The sequence below is a fragment of the Coenobita brevimanus genome, chromosome 87 (genome assembly GCF_032717465.1).
Source record: "Coenobita brevimanus isolate Jiangsu-jjx chromosome 87, ASM3271746v2, whole genome shotgun sequence".
NCBI classification, from domain to species: domain Eukaryota; kingdom Metazoa; phylum Arthropoda; class Malacostraca; order Decapoda; family Coenobitidae; genus Coenobita; species Coenobita brevimanus.
The window spans coordinates 24,736,343-24,758,506 of NC_137040.1; the positions used below are offsets into that span (position 1 = coordinate 24,736,343).

At 43.4% G+C, this 22,164-nt stretch overlaps 1 protein-coding gene across 1 annotated transcript in view; it reads right to left on the reverse strand.

Annotated features, from left to right (window-relative positions):
- Positions 1–20,350, reverse strand: part of LOC145411034 (uncharacterized) — a 33,248-nt gene extending 12,898 nt beyond the window's left edge. Inside the window, exon 1 of the mRNA XM_080281096.1 lies at positions 20,284–20,350. Within this exon, the coding sequence (XP_080137222.1) occupies positions 20,284–20,350 (67 nt within the window). The remainder of the gene's footprint in view (positions 1–20,283) is intronic.
- Between the last annotated feature and the right edge of the window lie 1,814 nt (positions 20,351–22,164).

Consider the following 22,164-nt stretch of genomic DNA (forward strand, 5'->3'; position numbering starts at 1 on the left):
ATGTACATAAAACCGACATAACCCACAACGAAGATATGTGTTGGTACTGCCGCTATCGTAAGTACGGAAACAACCTCGTACAAATCATTATCAAATCATTTACCTCTCACTTATTAAACGCATATAGATATCATTTTACTTCTTGTTAGTCTGATATATATGAATTCAACATTACGCGCCCTACACTGAGATTCTGTTATTACTGGCGCTATGGTATATATAATATGGCGCCTGATCTCGTACAGTCACTACGAAATTGTTTAGCTGGTAACTGGTAAACGCACATACAATAACATTTGTTTTCTATATGTTTGGTTTCTGTGTTTAATTCAGCATTCCAACACACACTACGCACATTCTGGAACGTACAGTATATACATTTCACTTTTCACACATCCATGTTTAGTTTCGAGTTTATAAGACAGACAAGAATTCGACTTTATATTTTGTTGCGCAATCGTCTGTGTGGCGCCCGACCTCGTACAATCACAGCGAAGCACCCTCATCTGTGTGGTCCTCAAACCCACCTCGCCACTGCCGGTCTAAAAGATGGGACCGAAATAGCTTAAATATACTACCACCCACAATGCAATAGGTCGGTGTGTGTGGATCTCATGAAGAGAAAACGTTATAATTACATGACGGCCACACATCTTTTAGACTGGCAGTGGCGAGGTGGGTTCGTGGCCCACACAGATAAGGGTGATTTACGGCACGATGTTATTAAATTCTCCTGTCACTAATATGTATACAATCAAAGTGAAACTGATTACGTGATAACTGTGTAAATAATGTGAAACTCTCGACCCTTTGAACCCGACAACCCCATTTTCTGTTTATTCCTGTTACTATTATATATTTTTTTCCCTTAATGCAAGGAAGAAAGAACCAAAGGCTATCCTATTTTAGTTCGGAAGGATTTTTAGTACTGAACCGGGTATACTGTTTACACTAACCTGACCTAAAACTGCCATCTGTCTTAATTGCTGAGCTGGAGCGGTAGAATAACACTAATATATGTTGCCAGTCACGAGGAAGTGCTACAGAAAGGATGGCCTACGTGAAATAAGCTGCAAAAGGACGAAAATGTGGACCATGGTAGAATATGGTGCCAGTCACGAAGAAGTGCTACGGAAGGGATGTAAAGCCGTAGTCCTGCCTCTCCTCCAACGACCTACGTGAAATAAGCTGCAAAAGTGGCAGAAAAAGACAATACTACCGCTCTACATCCTTGCCATAGCACTTCTTCATGACCAGCATCATATTCTAGTTTTAATCTCTCCTTATAATTCAGGTTTCAAGATGGAGACTGCAATTTCAGGTCCGTAGCACTTCCTCGTGACTAGCACCATATTCTAGTATTAATTTATCCTTACAATTCTGCTTTCAAGGTGGAGAGACTGCAATTTCAGGCCGATAGCACTTCTTCGTGACTAGCATCATATTCTAGTGTTAATCTGTCCTTACAATTCAGTTTTCAAGGTGGAGAGACTGCAATTTCAGGTCCATAGCACTTCTTCGTGACAGTGAAAAGGGTATGGTCTGTCGGAAGCAACAATGAACGGAAAAGACGTCACCAAAGGAAAGGACTTAACTGGTAAATATCTGTGTGATTATCTCTAAAATTATCATCCTATCTCTCTCATTTACTTGCATGGGGTGAGAGGGATCCATAAATCTCTCTCTCTCTCTCTCTTTCCCCTGCCGTCTTCAATTTAGGGACGTCAGTATTGCCACCTCCATATGGCCTACCCAAATAAATAAATAAATAAACAAATAAAAATCTTGACACAAACTTCCCTCCACAACCAATCCACAAGAGACAGACCAAGAGACAGGTACACTCTGTTCACTCTAACTTGGCCTAAAACTACCATCTCTCCATCTTGTATGCTATGCTTTAACAATATACTAACACTTGAATATGGTGCTAGTCACGAATAAGTGCTATGTAAAGGACGCAGAGACGTAACATTGTCTTTTTCTGCCACTGGAGTCGGTGAAATAAGGTAGAAAGTGACGAAAATCTGGGCCAAGTTAAGATGAAGACACTATAGCGAAGCAAGGAGAGTTTATTCTGTTTATGCCCTCTCTCCCTCTTTCTCTCCTGCAATTTATGTGCTAGAGAGATGCCTTCAAGTGATGGCACCGATATGACAGGGTGGTGGAGCTGCCCGGTTACACAAGCGTCCCTCAACTCACTCCCTATCCCCCAAAAGGAGGATGGTGGGTTGCAGGAGGAGGGTGAAAACTTCAGCCTGCAGTCCACCGGGTTCACGATCAGAAGAGCCTGGGGTTACGTTGTTATTAAAGGCATATAAATATCAAGAGAGAGAAAAAAAAAGACTGATGTGCAACTCTCCAGATAAATCGCTAAAAATGAGGCGCTACGTAACCTCAACCTACGAGTGTATGAGCCTGTGTGGTGGGGTACATGAGGGAGGGTGGCGTGTGGTGGGGGGAGGGGGGTCGTCACTGAGTAGGGAAGGGAAATGGCTGGACGTCGTTCTGCATGCGAAGTTGGCCTGATAATTGCCCAGAGAGACATTTCAATCAAGTAAATATATAGACAGGCAGGTGGGGGTGAGGTAAGTGAGGCACGGGGTAAGGCAGGAGGTGAAGCAGGAGGCAGGGGTAAGGTAAACAGACTGGGGGGTGGGGGAGAGGGACGAGGTATGGGGTGGGTGAGGCGGGGGTGAGGTAGGTGAGGCAGGGGGTAGGGCAGGAGGTGAGGCAGGGAGTAGGGCAGGAGGTAGAGGGTAAGGTAGGTTAATTAGAGGGGTGAAGGACGAGGTAGGGGGTGAGCTAAGGTAGGAGGTAGAAGATTAGGTAGGGGGTGAGGCAGGTAAATTAGGGAGGGGGGTGAGGCAGGAAGTGAGGTAGGCGAAGGACGAAGAGATGAGGGAGGTAGGCGGGAGGTGTAGGTATGGCAGGTGAGGGATGGAAGGAAAAATACACTGAGATGGGCTGATGGTAGTAGTAGCAGTAGTAGTAGTAGTAGTAGTTGTTCCCTAGGCAGTCTGGCCGAACAGCCCCGAGTTCCTTAGGAAGGCCATGGCCGAGACCGGGCTTTCCCACAGAGCTCTCAAAGAGTGTATGTTGTGTTGTTGGCGTAGGTGGTTGTGTGCAATGCAGTCTTCCATAATGTGCTTAATAGTATGGGGTGCTGTGTTGCATCCTGGACAGGCATCAGCGACGGAGTCATCCAGCCTCTTATGGTAGCTTAAGAGGGCTGGATGGTGTCCACATCTCAGCCTGGCCAGATGGACCTTGTCCTCACGAGGAAGATAGGATTCAGAAGGGTGGATGTCAGGAGGCTGTGCATGGAGCTGTGTGTTGTCTTTAAGTGACTGAATGGAGCGGCAGTGATCTGAGTGTGGATATGCTTCTGGAAGCTGGTCTGAGGTGGGCGAGGGGGGAGAGATGACAGCATTTGTGTATGGTATCGTGTGCTGGGTGTTGTTTTGATGTTCCTTGGTGTGGGTGGATGTGCTGCCATGTACTGTAGTGGATGTTGTGGGTTTGTGAAGGCTGCAGCAAGAAACTGGGTGCCTCTCATGTCTAGGTGATCCTTGACCTTGAGGACTTTGGTTTCTTGATGTAGGTGTTCTGTGGGTGCAGCAGCTGTGTAGCCTGTGATTATTTTTAGGGCCTTGTTCTGTATGGTCTGTAGAGTGTTGTAGTGTGTTTTGGTGAGGTTAGAAGCCCAGGCAGGGCTTGCATAATTCATCACTGAACGTATGTATTGTTTGTATACTGTGGTGGTGGTTTCTTTGTTGTGTCCGAATGTTGTATGGGCAAGTGACCTCAAAGCACTGAGTCTTGTTGTTATTTTATTTTTAATGTTTGTGATGTGTTGTTTGAATGACATTGATGTATTGTATGTTACATCAAGGATTTTGGGTGTGTGTGTGTGTGGTAGTGGAGTGTTGTTTATGGTGAGGTGTGGGATGTGACTATGTTCTGCTGTCTAGTTTGTGAGAAGAGTAACTGTAGATTTGGCTGGGGCTATTTTGAGCCTGTTTGTGGTGAACCATTCGTGTAGTGTGTTGAGGTAAGGTTGAATGATGTGCGCAGCTGTGTTTGAGTTTTGGTGTGTACATGTAAGTGATATATCATCTGCATAGGAAGCTATGTGTATCTGTGGTGTGTGGGGTGTGGGTATGTCGTGCATGTACAGATTAAAGAGTGTAGGGGACAAAACAGATCCTTGGGGGACGCCGTTTGTGAAGTTTCTGATGTTAGAAGACTGACCGGCAAATGTTACGTGTGCACATCTGCCTGCTAAGTAGTTTGCCAGCCATCTTTTTGTGTTATTGTGCATGTTTGTGTTGAGTATTTTGTTTGTGAGGTTGTGGCGGGGGATGGCATCAAAAGCTTTGCTAAAGTCTAGTGTGACTAGGAGTGTTCTGTGTGGTGGCCTAGCTGAATTCATGCCATCGAAAACTCTCTGTGTAAGGTCTGTAAGAAGGGTGTTTGTGGAGTGTAGTGGCCTGGTCTAAAGCCATGTTGTAACTGGGCTAGGGGAATGTGAGGTGTGACTAGTTGTAGTATCAGTCGTTCAGTGACTTTAGAGGGGGTGCAGAGGAGTGTGATGGGGCGATGTGAGGAGGGTAACGTGGGGTCTTTGTTGGGTTTAGGGATAGTGATGATATTGCCATGCTTCCAGATGTTGGGTATTATGTTGTGTGAGTAGCTGTAGTTTGATATGTTGGTGAGTGCTTGTATGCCTTGTGGTCCTAGGTGTTTAAGGTGAATGAGCTGATGGTGATTATGTGTGCTTGTGTCCGAGTGCTGGATGACGTTCAGGGCATGATCCTTCTGTGGGTGTTGTTACGGAACAGAGAAAGATAATGTACACTTTAAGTGAGAATACGAAGAGTCACTACTGTCCCGTAAAGTTCCAGGTTCAAAACAAAAGAGTTAGGTAAAATTACAAGTTAAAGTTTAATGCTTAAACTAACAACAAAACATTCAGGACTCATAAGGATAATGTAATGGCAAATAAACAGGTTAAATATATGGTTAACTGCAATAGCCTCTATTAACACGAAATTAGCAAGAGTAAATTTATCTAAGTCAGCCCTGATAAAATGAGATACCAGATAATACTCAGTGAATGCCAGATAAATTATTACAGATACAAACTATTATCAAAAATGACTGACAAAGAACCCTACACAAATTACAAAAACTTCATTAGGCCTACAAATTAAACTTATGCTATACAGTACAAGAACAAAATGCAACAGTTATACTCAAATTACACACAGCTGCTAGATGTTTGGAGATTTCTTGAGCACTCACAATAATAATATCTGTACAGGGGAGGACAGAGATGTGAACAAAATGAGGAGCAGATCTAAGTGGCCATGATGCAGAGACTGAGCTCATTATATAGGGGCCGGCAGAGCTTGATACAACTTGCAAGAAGGACGCGCAAATGAAGCCATGGGGACATAGAGTTGACAATCCCGCTCTGGACAACAGAGAGAACGACTTACTCTACTATAACGGTAGAAGGGGGGGACTGAGGCAGAACACGCTCGTGATCAAACATGCAGCAACTGTGCGTTAAAATTACACAAAGGATGATGAAATCATAGGCTATGTAACAGTGTGTTGTAAGTAGATTCGTGGGTCTCATAGACGGGTTTCAGATTTACTTGTATGTTCAGAGCCAGATGCAGTAAACGAAAAAAACTTGCAAATACACACAAGCTAATAAACAAACATATACACACTCACCTCTCTCTCTCTCCACGGTGCACACAAACATACATACTTACATACATACACATAAACTTACCCTATCCACTGCCCCTCTCCCTAACTCCACTCTTTCCCTGTCCACCCACACCTTCAATTAAGGCAATGTGTGTGTGTGTGTGTGTGTGTGTGTGTGTGTGTGTGTGTGTGTGTGTGTGTGTGTGTGTGTGTGTGTGTGTGTGAGAGAGAGAGAGAGAAACACCTGAAGTCCGCTGTCCACTCACACACCTTTAACACCTACCAATTAACACCTCTCTCTCCCTCCCTCCCTCCCTCTCTCTCTCTCTCTCTCTCTCTCTCTCTCTCTCTCTCTCTCTCTCCCTCCCTCTCTGATAACTAAAATCTGCCATCCATCTTGAATGCTTAGCTATAATGGATAAACACTAGACTATGGTGCTAGTCACGAAGAAGTGCCGTGGAAAGGATGTAGAGTCGTAGCAATATCTTAATCTACCACTGAGCTACGCGAAATAGGCTGGAAAGGGACGAAAATAAGAGACTTATAACACGGAAATAAATGGGAACTGATAAGATTCAAAAGTTATCAGTGTGTATGTACGGGTATGTGTGTGTATGTATGTATGTATGGTGTATGTATGTATGGTGTATGTGTATGTATGGTGTATGTATGTATGTATGGTGTATGTATGTGTGTGTATATGTATGTAAAACACGGGTAACGCAGGGCAAATGATTTTACTGGAGAAGTGACCCGCCCCCACCCATTCAAGAGAGAGAGAGAACATAAGAACATAAGAACATAAGAAGAGAGGATAACTGCAGTAGGCCGGTTGGCCCATGCTAGGCAGCTCCTAGAAGAGTAGAGAGAGAGAGAGAAAGGAAGGCTCACTATCAAAGCGTCAGTAAACGTTCCCAGTCAAAACGTTCCAAGTCAAAACGCTCTCATTCCAATCAATACGTTTCTAATTCAAACGTTCCCAATCCCAAAGCATTCCTGTTACAAACCCATTCCATCAAAAGTCCATATCTATAAGAAGAAATCTATCCAAATGTTCCCAGTCAAAACGTTTCAGCTCCAAACGTTCCCAATCCCAAAGCTTTCCTGTTATACACTAACTACAAAAACGTTCCTATATAAAAGTCCAATATGTCTTTGTTATTATTCGCAACGTTCCCGGTGCAAACGTTCCCATTCCCAACGTTCCTGGTGCAAACGTTCCCATTCCCAACGTTCCTGGTACAAACGTTCCCATTCCTAACGTTCCCGGTGTAAACATTCCTTCCAAACGTTCCCGGTATAAATGTTCTTTTCAAATATTCCCATTGAAAATGTTCCTTGTGCAAACATTCTCCATCCAAACGTTCCTTGTGCAAACGTTCCCGGTGCAAACGTTTCACCAATCGGAGTGAAGGCGGGTGCGGTCACGTCACGAGGAACTGACTACCTGGTCCGCCTTTTAACGAACCTGTCTCTCACCTGTCCATCAAAACGTTCCCAGTCCAAAACGTTTATTCTTATGACTCACTCGATCAAAACGCTTTCTGTCCTCAAGTTCCTGTTCAAGGCTTGAAACAGGTGGCGTATTATTATTATTATTATTATTATTATTATTATTATTATTACTATCATCATCACAACCACCACAACATCATTATCATTATTATTATTATTATTATCATCACAACCACCACAACCATCATTATCATCATTATTATTATTACTATCATCATTACAACCACCACAACCATCATTATCATCATTATTATTATTATTATTATTATCATCACAACCACCACAACCATCATCATCATCATCATTATTTTTATTATTATTATTATTATTATTATTATTATCACCACAACCACCACAACCATCATCATCATCATTATTATTATTATTATTATTATTATCATCACCACCACCATCACAACGATCACCATCACCATCATTATCATCATCTTTATTTTTATTATTATTATTATTATTATTATTAATATTATTATTATTATCACCACCACCACCAAAACGATCACCATCACCATCATATCATCATCTTTATTATTATTATTATTATTATTATTATTATTATTATTATTATCACCATCACCACCACAACGATCACCATCATTATCATCATCATCAACTTTATTATTATTATTATTATTATCATTATTACTGAAGGGGTTAGTGAAGGCTGTATCAAACTCCTCCAGGTCGAAAAATCCATCTTAAGGTTAAAAAAAATCGTCTGGAAAATATACGAATATAACACGAAATACGTCAAGGGACTGAAGGGGTGAAAAACGTAACCCATCGAAACGTTTCCATTAAAAACGTTATCTACGTAAACATCATCATCATCACCACCACCACTATCATCATCATCATCGCCACCACCACCACCACCACCACCACCACCACCACCACCACCACCACACCACCACCACCACCACCACCACACCACCACCACCACCACCACCACCATCAAATTCCAATCTCTTCTTCCCAGCCAAAAAATCCCCTAAAAACGTATTCTACCCCCCCAAAAAAAAATCCTCTAAAAAAGTAACCTACCCAAAAAATCCCATAAAAACGTAACCTGCCCAAAAATATCCTGTAAGAACGTAACCTACCCCCAAAAATCCCATAAAACGTAATCTACCCAAAAAATCCCATCAAAACGTAATATACCCAAAAAATCCCATAAAAACGTAATCTACCCCCAAAAAATCCCCTAAAAATGTAATCTGCCCCCAAAAATCCCATAAAAACGTAACCTACCCAAAAAAATCCCATAAAAACGTAATATACCCAAATAATCCCATAAAAACGTTATCTACCCAAATAATCCCATAAAAACGTAATCATAGAAAAAATCCTTACTTAATCGCAATAAATCCTAACGTTTGTAATAAAATGCAATTCAATAAACGTTCCCATTAAAACATCAATCTTTCAAAACGTTTCTGGCGCACATGGCTCGGTTAAAACGTTCCTTCTGATATTTTCAAGAGCAGAAGAATTCCCTCAGCTGAATGAAATCGTCGGGTAGTAGCCATAACACAGGGCGGTCCGTAAACAGCATTTCTACTAAGACCTAGCCTGCATGAATATTTTGCGGGTCGGCTCAATCTGCTGGTGTGGGCGTGGGTGTGGCAGCGGGAGTAGGAAATGAATAAATGATGCAGGAGGGACACTTACAACGCTCAGCCGTCCCCGCAACACCAGAGGAGTAGAAGAGCAGCGCTATATATGGACCACACAGTAAAGTACCTAAGTAAGACTACCCTAAAGACCTTAAAAATACTTAAAAAATATCAGTAACTCAAACTGTTTTTCATATATACAAAACTCGTCAGCCCCAGTGATTTTACGGTGTTGATCATAACGTTCCCAATCCACCCGTTCCCCATGCAAACGTTCCCACTCAAAACGATCCCCTTTGGACATTCCAGGTACAAACGTTCCCATTCCAAACGTTTCGGGTGCCTGGGTCCCCACTCCAAACGTTCCTAATCCAAAGAATCTCATTATAAACTCCATCAAAATTTTATTCCAAACGTTCCTTGTACAATCGTTCCTGGTGAAAACGTTCCCATTCCAAACGTTCCTGGTGAAAACGTTCCCATTCTAAACCTTCCTTGTACAAACGTTCCTATTCTAAACGTTCCTTGTGAAAACGTTCTCATTCTAAACCTTCCTTGTACAAACGTTCCCATTCTAAACCTTCCTTGCACAAACGTTCCCATTCCAAACGTTCCTCGTACAAACGTTCCCATTCTAAACCTTCCTTGCACAAACGTTCCTGGTGAAAACGTTCCCATTCCAAACGTTCTTTGTACAAACGTTCTTTGTGCAAACGTTCCATGTGGCGGTGTGGGGAAGGCGGGTGTGGTCAGTCACGCTATGAGGCGCTGCCAACACGGAACGCATTTTAACGAACCTGTCTCTCACTTGTCCACTTTTTTAGAGAGAGAGAGAGAGAGAGAGAGAGAGAGAGAGAGAGAGAGAGAGAGAGAGAGAGAGAGAATTTTTCTGATGAGTTGAAAAGCTAATGTTTTATACTCTTATTAATGGTGAAATTAGGGTGAGAGAGAGAGAGAGAGAGAGAGAGAGAGAGAGAGAGAGAGAATCGACCCCAAAGAAGACGAATTGGATGATTTCTGTGAGGCATAAAAGGCTGAATATTTCCTTTCTAACTTTTACTGGTGCTGTCAAGGTGAAAAATTGACTTGCTGTTAACAATACATCAGGAGAGAGAATATTTATGAATGGGAAGGTTCTTTTAGTACTACTTCTACTACTACTACTTTTTTGAACTACAGTGTATTGGGAAGAAGAAATTATAAGTTTGACTAAGGGCTACTCCTATATCCCCCTGCCAACAGCGCACTATTATTACTACAGATACTACTACTACTACTACTACTATTTCTACTGCTACTACTACTACTACTGGTGTTGCTGCTTCTACCTCACCTCTACCACCACAAAGAACAACAACAAAAACAACAATACCTACCACCACCACTTGTTAACACCATCACCCCTACGTCCACCCCATCATTACCTTGACACCAAACCCAACCCTACCCAACAACAACAATAGCAATCACTACCACTACTCCCATTGCTAACCACTACTACTACCACCACCAACACGACCATTACCACCACCACTACCACCACCAGCACGACCATTACCACCACCACTACCACCACCATGACCACTACTACCATCAATACCACCACCAACACGACCACTACTACCACCACCTACCACCACCAGCACGACCAATACCACCACCACTACCACCACCATGACCACTACTACCATCAATACCACCACCAACACGACCACTACTACCACCACCTACCACCACCAGCACGACCATTACCACCACCACTACCACCACCATGACCACTACTACCATCAATACCACCACCAACACGACCACCACTACCACCACGACCATCACTACCACCAAACCCACCCTCACCAAAACAACAACAACAACAACAACAAGCCCGACCCTCGTGTAAACATTGTAAATAAAAACAGAATTGCCTGTGATTGACCCCGCCCAGTCACCACCATAATTAGACGTACACATGAACGCCTGTGTGTGTGTGTGTGTGTGTGTGTGTGTGTGTGTGTGTGTGTGTGTGTGTGTGTGTGTGTGTGTGTGTGTGTAAAAGCATCAATGTGTTTGTGTTTCTGTGTATGTGTGCCTGAGTGTATGTTATGTGAATGGTTATGTGTATGTGCAAGTGCATCCGACTGTTTATGTATGTATGTATGTATATGTATGTATGTAAGTATATGTATGCATGTATGTATGTATGTATGTACGTAAGTATGTATGTAATGTACCGTGTATGTTTATGTAGGTGTGTATGTATGTATGTATGCATGTATATACTGCGTATGTTTATGCAAGTGTGTGAGTCTGTATATGTCTGTGTTCATGTGAGTATGTATGTAAGTCGTGTACGTACGTGACCGTCTATGTGAACCTGTGTGCACATGAGTACCTAGGAAATATTTTTAACCCTTTCAGCTCAAGGAGATCTAAGGGTGTATAGGCAAAAATAAATACATAAATAAAAAATGAAAAAAAAAATTAAATCACCCAAATTCTCAACATGTTTCACTGAAGAGATACCACAGTCACATTCGATTCAATAATAACTTTTTAGCTCCTTAAATACGATGACGTCAATTCTTACATCATTCTCGCGACCTCCAGACGATTTTACTCAGCTCACGAGGGGCTTTTCGCACTGGAGAGATCAGTGTGGAGCCTTCATAAACTCCCTCACGATCGGGACAATTCTAATGGTCTATTCCAGCTTAAGACAGACGATTTTATTCAGCAAAGTGAGTCGTAGGAGCCTCTGTGTTTACCCCAAGACGTCCCCTTTACGCTGAATAAAATCGTCTGGAGGAAGCAATAATAAAGCTAATAGAGTGAATAAAGCAAATAAATAGTGAATAAAGCAAATAAGTAGTAAATAAAGCAAATAAACAGACTGAATAAAGCAACAGAGTAAATAAAGCAAATAAACAGAGTGAATAAAGCAAATACATAAAGTGAATAAAGCAAATAAATAGTGAATAAAGCAATAATTACAGTGAATAAAGCAAATAAATAGTGAATAAAGCAATAATTACAGTGAATAAAGCAAATAAATAGTGAATAAAGCAATAATTACAGTGAATAAAGCAAATAGAGTGAATAAACCAAATAAATAGTGTAAATAAAGCAAATAGAGTGAATAGAGTAAATAAAGTGAATAAAGCAATAAATAGAGTGATAAAGCAATAAATAGTGAATAAAGCAATAAATAGAGTGAATAAAGCAAATAAACAGAGTGAATAAAGAGGTCATGTTAGTGCAAGAGTTGGGAATCAATAGGAAAGCTGTCTGATTTCTCTGATTCGTACCATACTTCTCCCCTGCCTTCCCCTCCTTCTCACGCCCCTCTTACCCCATCTCTCTCCCTCCCTCCCTCTTCACACTCCTTCCCTCTCCCCCCCCCTTCCCTTTCCCTCCATCCCCCACACTCCTGACCCCCGCCCCTCTCCCACCCTCTCACCCATGCTCTCACCCTTCCCTGCTCCTCCCTCCCCGACATCCAGGCTGGGAGACAGTGTAAACTGTGTGCCCAGCCCGATGCTCACACACAACACTATGTGCTCCACTGCCCCTCACTGGCACAATTCAGGAACCACCGATTATGTTCTGTTTCTAAGCAAATTGTATGGATGTTAAACAACAAATTATCAGAGTTACTAAGTGCAAGAATTTAAGGAAAATATTGTAACCTTGATATGAATTGAATGAGTTATTGATTTTATTGAAATAACATAAATTAAACAATGTACAACATTTTAAATTAATATGTACAGTATGCTATACACCAAGGGCACAGCGTGGGAGCGGTGTGGTGCGGTTGGTGGTTGGGGACCCAGGGGAGAGGGTAAGGTTTGGTGGTGACCTGCTAATCCCAACCCTTCCCCCATAATCTGGGGACTCCGGTCGCCGCACCCTCCCTCTCCCGCACCCACACTCTGTAGCCTCACACTTGTATTTACAATGCGCTTTTCCTGGATGTATATGTAGATCACTATGTATAAGTTTTATGTGTACAAATGCATTACTGTTTGTGACCTCTGTTTCCTATTCCATTCACCGATCTTGTGTACGTGAATATGAAAAGAACTCACGTACATACATATGGTATATATCAGTATGTTCAAACAAATTCCATGTAACTACATACAACAGCACTCTTTATCCTCACTGTACAGTTTAGTACATTTATTACTATATATAAGGTTACTAATTAGTCCACTTTAAAATTATTGACCAAACACACGTATCTTGTAATCTAATATAATACTTTAATAGGGTTGGGAAGATGACTACCTAAGTATCATCTTCCTTTTGAGATATTGTACAACTACTATTTTTATATGTACTGTATAAGCAACGTTGGGTCTGGTTAGTACTTGGATGGGTGACCGCCTGGGAACACCAGATGCTGTTGGCTCGTTCTCCCTACGTGTCAAGTGGGATTGGTGGAGGATTAGTGCCCCTCCCTGTAAAACAATTAACTCTAAGCCCTTGGCCACCCCGTTTGGGATACATGGCGTCTGGCAATGAATGAATGAATGAATATCTCAATAAATGTTTCAAACTCTAAACTCCCTGACATCCCTCCCCCTCCTCCACTCACCTCTTCCATCTTCTTTCTCCTCTCTGCCCCTTTCCTCCTTCTTCCTATCTCCTCCTCTTTACTCCTTCCCTCCTCCTCCTCCTCCTCATCATCATCATCAACGAAGGGCCAATTTGAGGGTCTGAAAAAACTACTTAAGGAATAAAACAGAACAAGGAGGAGATGAAGAGAGGAAGAAAAGAGAGGAATGCGGAAGAAGATGACGAGATACAGAGGAAGAAAAGAGAGGAAGGAGGAGGAAAAGGATGAGATGAACAGAAAGAAGAGGGGGAGGAGGAAGAAGAGGACGAGACGAAGAGGAAGAAACGGGAAACAGGAGGAAATGGACGAGATGATGAGGAAGAAAAGAGGAGGAGGAGGAGGAGGAGGAGGAGGAGGAGGAGGAGGAGGAGGAGGAGGAGAGAGAGAGAGAGAGAGAGAGAGAGAGAGAGAGAGATTCTACTGAGTACCCTCTTCCCCATTCACCTAAAACCCTCTTCCCCACTCACCCAATACCCTCTAACCCACTCACCCAATACCCTCTTTCCACTCACCCAATACCCTTTTCCCACTCACCCAATACCCTTTTCCCACTCACCCAATACTCTTTTCCCACTCACCCAATACCCTCTTTCCACTCACCCAATACCCTTTTCCCACTCACCCAATACCCTCTTCCCACTCACCCAATACTCTTTTCCCACTCACCCAATACCCTCTTCCCACTCACCCAATACTCTTTTCCCACTCACCCAATACCCTCTTCCCACTCACCCAATACCCTCTTCCCACTCACCCAATACCCTCTTCCCACTCACCCAATACCCTCTTCCCCACTCGCCCAATACCCTCTTCCCACTCACCCAATCCCTATTTTCACCGTAACGGAATCAGTGCACCTTTAAAGGTCATTCCTACATTATAATTGCCGACATTTTCGCCCTAACATCAGTGGCAATGACGGTACTGGAGAGGGACGCCTTCACGTGGTGGCCCCGATGCAACTGGGCGGTGGAGCTTTCCGGTAATAAAAAGCATCCCTGAACTCCTTCCCTATCCCCGAAAAGGAGGATGGTAGAATGCAGGAGGAAGGCAACTTCAGCCTGCAGTGCACCGGGTTCACGTTCAGAGGAGCCTGTGGTTGAGAACACTAAAATCCTTCGGAAAAATGAAATTTTAAGCATCTTAGGGAGTCCGTTTTTGCTAACTGGGGGGCTTCGCACCCCAGACCCCCCACCACTACTATTACTACTACTACTACTACTACCACCACCACTACTATTACTACTACTACTACTACTACTACTACCACCACCAACAAATCCATCATTATCACCACTCCTCTTCCTAATATTATATCTTACTACTACTACTACTACTACTACTGCTATTACTACTACTACTACTAGCTTATTTATCTGATTTTCTAAGATCTTATTTTCTGAAGGTTTTGAGGGGAAGAATGAATACTGAAGAGGGGATCATCAGTCGAGGAGCACTTGAAGGTTTAATGTTAGGTAGGTAGGTAGGTAGGTGGGTACGGGGGAGATGGACATGTACGTATTTATGTATGTTGGTAGGTAGGTAGGTAGGTAGGTGGGTACGGGGGAGATGGACATGTACGTATTTATGTATGCTGGTAGGTAGAAAGGTACATAGATACAAGGCATACTTATATAGTGTAAGTACAGTACATGTGTGTATATATACAGTATATATGTTTGGCCTGTAAGTATAAATGTATGTGTGTAGGTTGGTATGTATGTATGTAGACAGACACTAGACAGACGTGTATGTATGTATGTAACCACTTATGTAGGTAGACAAGTAAGTACCGGTAAGCAGGTAGGAAAGTAAATAGGTAGGTGGACACTGGGCAGATATGTGCATGTACAGGTATATAATTATGTGTCTGTATGTAAGTATGTACGTATGTATGTATGTGTATATGTATGTATGTACGTGGGTAGAGGTACACTTCCTCACACTACTCCCCTATTTTATCCTATTCCACTCTACCTATTTTTAATTTCAATGGAACTTCCCTCTCTAATGAAGGGATCAACACCAGGGGAGGGAAAGAAGGGAGGGAGAGAGGGATGGAGGGAGGGAAGGAGGGGATAATATGGAGGAAAGGGGGAAGAGAAGAGGGAGGGGAGGTGGGCGAGAGAGGATGCCTTCACGTGGTGGCACTGGTCATGCACACGTCCCTCAACTCCCTTCCCCCTGCAGTCCACTGGGTTCACGTTTCAGATGAACCTAGGAGTACTACTACTACTACTACTACTACTACTACTACTACTACTGCTACTACTACTATGCCAATAATCGACCCACCTGAACACACCACCACTGAAATCATGCACCTTTTTATTTTCTGAATCAGTCTTTTGGAACTCGAGACAGACAACGTAACTGATTTTGGTTTCGTCAAATATCATGTTTAAAAATACAAGAGAGTCGTCAGGCCCGAGCGATTATTCTGAAATCCATATTGTGAAGCTGTTGAATTATTTATTTTTAAGTTTTTCATGGATGGATGGAGAGAGGGATGTAAGGAGGGAGGATGGAACGGAGGGATAGAATGGAGGAATGGAAGGAGAAAATGAGGAAGGGAGGAAGAGGATGGAGGAATGGAAGGAGAAAATGAGGAAGGGAGGAAGAGGATGGAGAAATGGAGGGAGAAAATGAGGAAGGGAGGGAGAGGATGGAGAAATGGAGGGAGAAAATGAGGAACGGAGGGAAAGGATGGAGAAATGGAGGGAGAAAATGAGGAACGGAGGGTGGGAAAGAGGAAGGGAGAGAAAGAATCACGGGGAAGGAAGAATGAAGAAAGTAGGAAGAACATACGGGAAGGAAGAAAGAAGAAACTATGGGATGGGGGATTGGTAGGGAGGGAGGATATGGGGACGGGGAAGGAGAAAATATATATAAGAGATATGTAGAATATGAAAATGCAAGAGATGAAAAGGCAGAGAATGAAGGTGGAAGTAATGAAAAGAAGGGAAGAATCTCTGTGTGTGTGTGTATATATATATATATATATATATATATATATATATATATATATATATATATATATAAATAGAGAGAGAGAGAGAGAGAGAGAGAGAGAGAGAGAGAGAGAGAGAGAGAGAGAGCGGAAAGGAAGGAAAGGAGTGAGATAACGGAGGGACCGAAATGGAGAGGGAGGGAGGAGGAGGAGTTGAAGTGAAGAAAGCAGGAGGGAAAGAGGAAAGGGCAAAGAAAGGGAAAGTTGTAGGGGGAAGGGAAAGGAAGGGAGGGCAAAAGAGAGGCTGAAGTGAGGAGGCCAAGAATGAATGAATGAACGAATGATGGAAGGGAGGGAAGGAGGGAGGGAGAGAGATGGAAAAAGGAAGGAAGAGGACGGAAGGACAGTATGAAAGAAAGGAAGGAAGGGAGTCAGAGAGGGAGAGAAGAGGAGGGAAGGGGATGGGAGGGGGGCTGGAGAGAGGGAGATGGGAGAAGAAGTTACACAGGATTACACAGGAAAGCAAACAGCAACAGACCTTATGGTCCTTTCGAGGCTGCTTGTTAGAGAAAACTATGACTACAAGATCTACTCTACATGCTGAAGGATAAGGATAGTAAAGCAAGAAGGCTCCCCCCACCACCAAACCCTCCAGGAAAAAGTGAGAAAAACCACCATGCAGCATGGAAAAACTGACATGGAAATTTTATAGGAAACACTGGAAAGGAAAAGTCACATTCTATAATACTTTATCTATAAGCTACCCGATAGAGTAACCTGAAAGAGAAAGTAAACAAATAAAATAGTAGTTACGGCATGACATTATAAGCCGGTACATTGAGTTAATGGGAAGTCTGTGGACATAACGTGGAAGCTACACACTGCACAGTGTGGATGTTTAAGGGTGGTGCGGCAGCCTTGCCTGGCGCTTTTAAGGTAGGCAGCAGTCAATCAGGCCCTAGCTCCGTTTGCTCCACTGAGACAAGGAACTCCCCCATGTGAGACAGTACACAAGTTTCATCCTGAAGCAGTGACCCCTGGTACATTAAAAAAAATCCCGATGGTGGTCACTTGACTAACACGGACCCTCAGTGATCCACAGCCCATCACAGGTCGAAAGTAAGAGTAGTGACCGTTAACTCAGGGTTATCTGTGCAGATCCTAATCTGTGCTTATATTGCTTTCTTTGCATTGGGGAGATTGAAAAATATGTAAGACGGGTGTCTTAGATAAAAGGGGACTGCACAGTGCACAGTGTGGATGTGCAATGCACAGAGTGGATGTTTAGGGGTGGTGCGGCAACCTTCCCTGGCGCTTTTTAGGTAGGCAGCAGTCAATCAGGCAATAGCTCCGTTCACTCCACTGAGACAAGGAACTCTCCCATGTGGGACAAGTACACAAGTTTCATCCTGAAGCAGTGACCCCTGGTACATTACAAAAATCCCGATGGTGGTCACTTGACTAACAGGGACCCTCAGTGATCCACATCCCATCACAGGTCGAGAGTAAGAGTAGTGACCGTTAACTCAGGGTTGTCTGTGCAGATCCTAATCTGTGCTTACTGTATATTACCTCATTTGCTTTGGGTAAATCGAAAAACGTATAATGACGTGACGTGACGCTATGTTAAGTTTACGGCGTGTCCTGTAGACACGAGGGGACTGCACAGTGTGGATGTTTAGGGGTGGTGCGGCAGCCTTGCCTGGCGCTTTTAAGGTAGGCAGCAGTCAATCAGGCAATAGCTCCGTTCACTCCACTGAGACAAGGAACTCTCCCATGTGGGACAAGTACACAAGTTTCATCCTGAAGCAGTGACCCCTGGTACATTAAAAAAATCCCGATGGTGGTCACTTGACTAACACGGACCCTCAGTGATCCACAGCCCATCACAGGTCGAAAGTAAGAGTAGTGACCGTTAACTCAGGGTTATCTGTGCAGATCCTAAGATAGAGATGGGGGGGGGGAGGAAAGATAGGGAGAAAGTGAGAGGAAAGAGAGAGAAAAGCGAAGAAGAGGATGGATGAAGAAAAGGAGAAGGGAAAAACCGAAGTAAGGAGGGGAAGAAAATGAGGGAGGGAGGAAGGGAGGGAGGGAGGGATGAGTTGAAGTGGGAGGGAGGGAGGGAGAGAGGGAGCAATTAGGATGGATCAGTGGTATACAGAGAAGCAGAGATCTTAGAGAGGAGGGAGAAAAGAGGGACGGAGGGGAAGAAAAAGGAAGATGGACACACACACACACACACACACACACACACACACACACACAAACATTTAGTACATACTAACATGTGAATATATATATATATATATATATATATATATATATATATATATATATATATATATATATATATATATATATATATATATATATATATATATATACACACACACACACACACACACACACACAGAGGATGGTTTAAATATTCAGTCAAGTTCAGATATGGTATTTTTTATATGGTTTCTTCTCCTCTCTCTCTCTCTCAGAGAGAGAGAGAGAGAGAGAGAGAGAGAGAGAGAGAGAGAGAGAGAGAGAGAGAGCTTTCCTCAGCAGTTAAATAATAATAATGATTTTTTTGCATTTTTATTCTTTAATCCTGTGTAATTTAATGGTTAAATGGGTGTAAATTAATGGTTAAATGGGTGTAATTAAGGACTAAATGGGTGTTATTAAGGGCTAAATGGGTCTACTTAAGGGCTAAATGGTGTAATTAAGGACTAAAGGGTGTAATTAAGGGCTAAAGGGTGTAATTATGGGGCTAAATGGGTGTAACTGAGGTGCTAATTGGGTGTAAGTACTGGCTAATGGGTGTATTTAAGGGACTAAACTGGCATAATTAAGGGATAATGGATGTAATTAAAGAACTTAGGTATAATTCAACAGCTAATGGCCCTTACTACAAACTTATCGGATTTACCCTCTTACTAATAACCGTATTTAATTAGCAGGTGAGTGTAATTATAATGGGGGACTAATTAAGAATATAATACATGCGATTTTTGGTCAGAATCACTAACGAAATAATAGACGTCATTTTGAGTCACTAACGAAATAACAGACGTCATTCTGAGTCACTAACGAAATAACATACGTCATTTTGAGTCACTAACGAAATAATAGACGTCATTCTGAGTCACTAACGCAATAATAGACGTAATTTTGAGTCACTAACGAAATAAAAATACGTCATTTTGAGTCACTAACGAAATAAAAATACGTCATTTTGAGTCACTAACGAAATAAAAATACGTCATTTTGAGTCACTAACGGAATAATAGACGTCATTCTGAGTCAATAATGAAATAATAAACGTCATTTTGAGTCACTAACGAAATAACAGACGTCATTTTAATCGCGAAAGAGGCACAAAGGAAATAATGGAAGTGATTCTAATGGGTAATAGTCTAAGAGTGATTAATGGGCGTAATTTTCTTCCTTCCTTCAATCCTTCTTCCTTCCTGCTTTCCTTCCTTCCTCCCTTCATTCATTCATTCATTCATTCCTGCCTTCCGTCCATCCATCTTTTCTCCCTTCCTGCATTCTTTCACTCATTCATTCTTGCCTTCCTTCCATCTTTTCTTCCTTTTTGCCTTCTTTCCTTCCTTCCTTCATTCATGCCTGCCTTTTTTCCTTCATTCATTCATTCCTGCCTTCTTTCCTTCCTTTCCTCACTCCTTCCTTCTTTCGTTCCTTCCTTCCTTCATTCATCCATTCCTGCCTTCCTTCCATCTCTTCTTCCTTCCTTCCTTCACTCATTCCCCCACTCCTTCCTGCCTTCCATCATTCATTCCTGCCTTCCTCCTTTCCTTCCTTCCTTCATCCCTGCCTGACTAACCCGCCTGCAGGAGGATGGCCACCAGCAGGAGGGAGGAGGTGTGTTTTTTCATCCCGCCCTTCACCATTCTCGACGCACGCCACGATCTGTAAGTAGAAATAAGGTGTAAGTAGGCAGGTAGGTAGGTAGGTTTATCGGTAAGTAGGTAGGTAGGTAGGTAGGTTTGTCGGTAAGTAGGTAGGTAGGTAGGTAGGTAGGTTTATCGGTAACTAGGTAGGTAGGTTTGTCGGTAAGTAAGTAGGTAGGTAGGCAGGTAGATCGGTAAGTAGGTAGGTATGAAGGTGGGTAAATAAGTAGGTAGGCAGGTAGGTACGTAGAAAGGCAGAGAAAAGGGGAAGAGGTAGACAGTAGGTAGGCTAGTAGGCAGGTAGATAAGTGGATAGGCAGGTAGGTAGGTTAGGGGATGGGAAGGTACGTAGGTAAGTAGGTGAGATAGTAGGTCGGTAAGTAGGTGGGTAGGTAGGTAGGAAAAGACGCAGAGTAAGTGATATGAGTAAAAAGAGATTGTGTAAGGAATGTATGGTCATGAGAGAGAGAGAGAGAGAGAGAGAGAGAGAGAGAGAGAAGATAGCCACTATGGTATCTAATCTATGAGACTAAATTGGTGATAGCAAAGCAGGTGAGGGAATTTGGCTCTACCTAGTCACTGATAAATCAATACATAAATATAGAAGGAAACAAACACACAAATATTTACACAGCCTCAAACACATACACATACAAATACACACACAAATAAACAGACACGAAATAGACACACAAACCCAAACACGCAGACATACACACACAAAACATAAAGCCAACATACACATACACACACACACACACACACACACACACACACACACACACACACACACACACACACACACACACACACACACACACACTAACAAGCGGCTAATGAGAGTGAGAGATAATCAAGGGATCAGCCTGGGTTGGTAATGACACTGAAAGAAATCACCCCTAATGAGAGATTGGAGGGGGGAGGGAAGGAGGGGAGATGTGGAGAGGGGAGGGAAGAAGAAGGGGAAATGTGGAACGGGAGGGAAGAAAGGAGGGGTGAGGGAGCTGAGGGAGGGAAGGAGGGGTGAGGGAGCTGAGGGAGGGAAGGAGGGGTGAGGGAGCTGAGGGAGGGAAGGAGGGGAGATGTGGAGGGGGAAGGAGGGAGGGGAGATGTGGTGGGGGGAGGTAGGGAGGGAGGGGAGATATGGAGGGGAAAGGGAAGGAGAGGAGATGTGGAGGGGGAAGGGAAGGAGGGGAGATGTGGAGGGGGGAGGGAGGAAAGGAGGGGGGAGGGAGCTGAGGGAGGGAAGGAGGGGAGATGTGGAAGGGGAGGGAGGAAAGGCGGGGTGAGTGAGGGGAGGAGAGAGTTGAGGGAGGGACGGAGAAGGATTGGGAAAAGGATGGAGGGAAAGAAAGACGTGATATGGGAAGGGGGAGGGGAGGGGAGAAGGAAGGAGGGAGGGAGATGCAGGAGTGAGATGGGGATGAGGAGGAGACGGGGAGGGATTGGGAAGAGTGGGAGAGAGGAGGGGGGGTTTAGAGAGGAAAGGAGAGAAAAGCAGATCTGAGAGGAGGAGGAGGAGGAGGAGGAGGAGGAAGAGATAAGGAAAAGGAAAAAATGGGAAGGGAAAAGGGTAGGATCAGGGAGGGGAAGCGGAGGGGAGGGGGGATTAGTGTAAAGGAGGAAAGGAGGGAGGGCAGGGGGGGATACTGAAAGAAATCACCCTTAATGAGACGGGGGGGGGGGTTAAGGGAGGGAAGGAGGGGAAACCTGGAGGGTGGGGAGGAAAGGAAGGGAGATTTGGAGGGTGAGGGAAGGAAGGAGGGAAAGACGGACTTGAGGGGAGGAGGAAGGGGAAGGAAGGGGGATTAAGG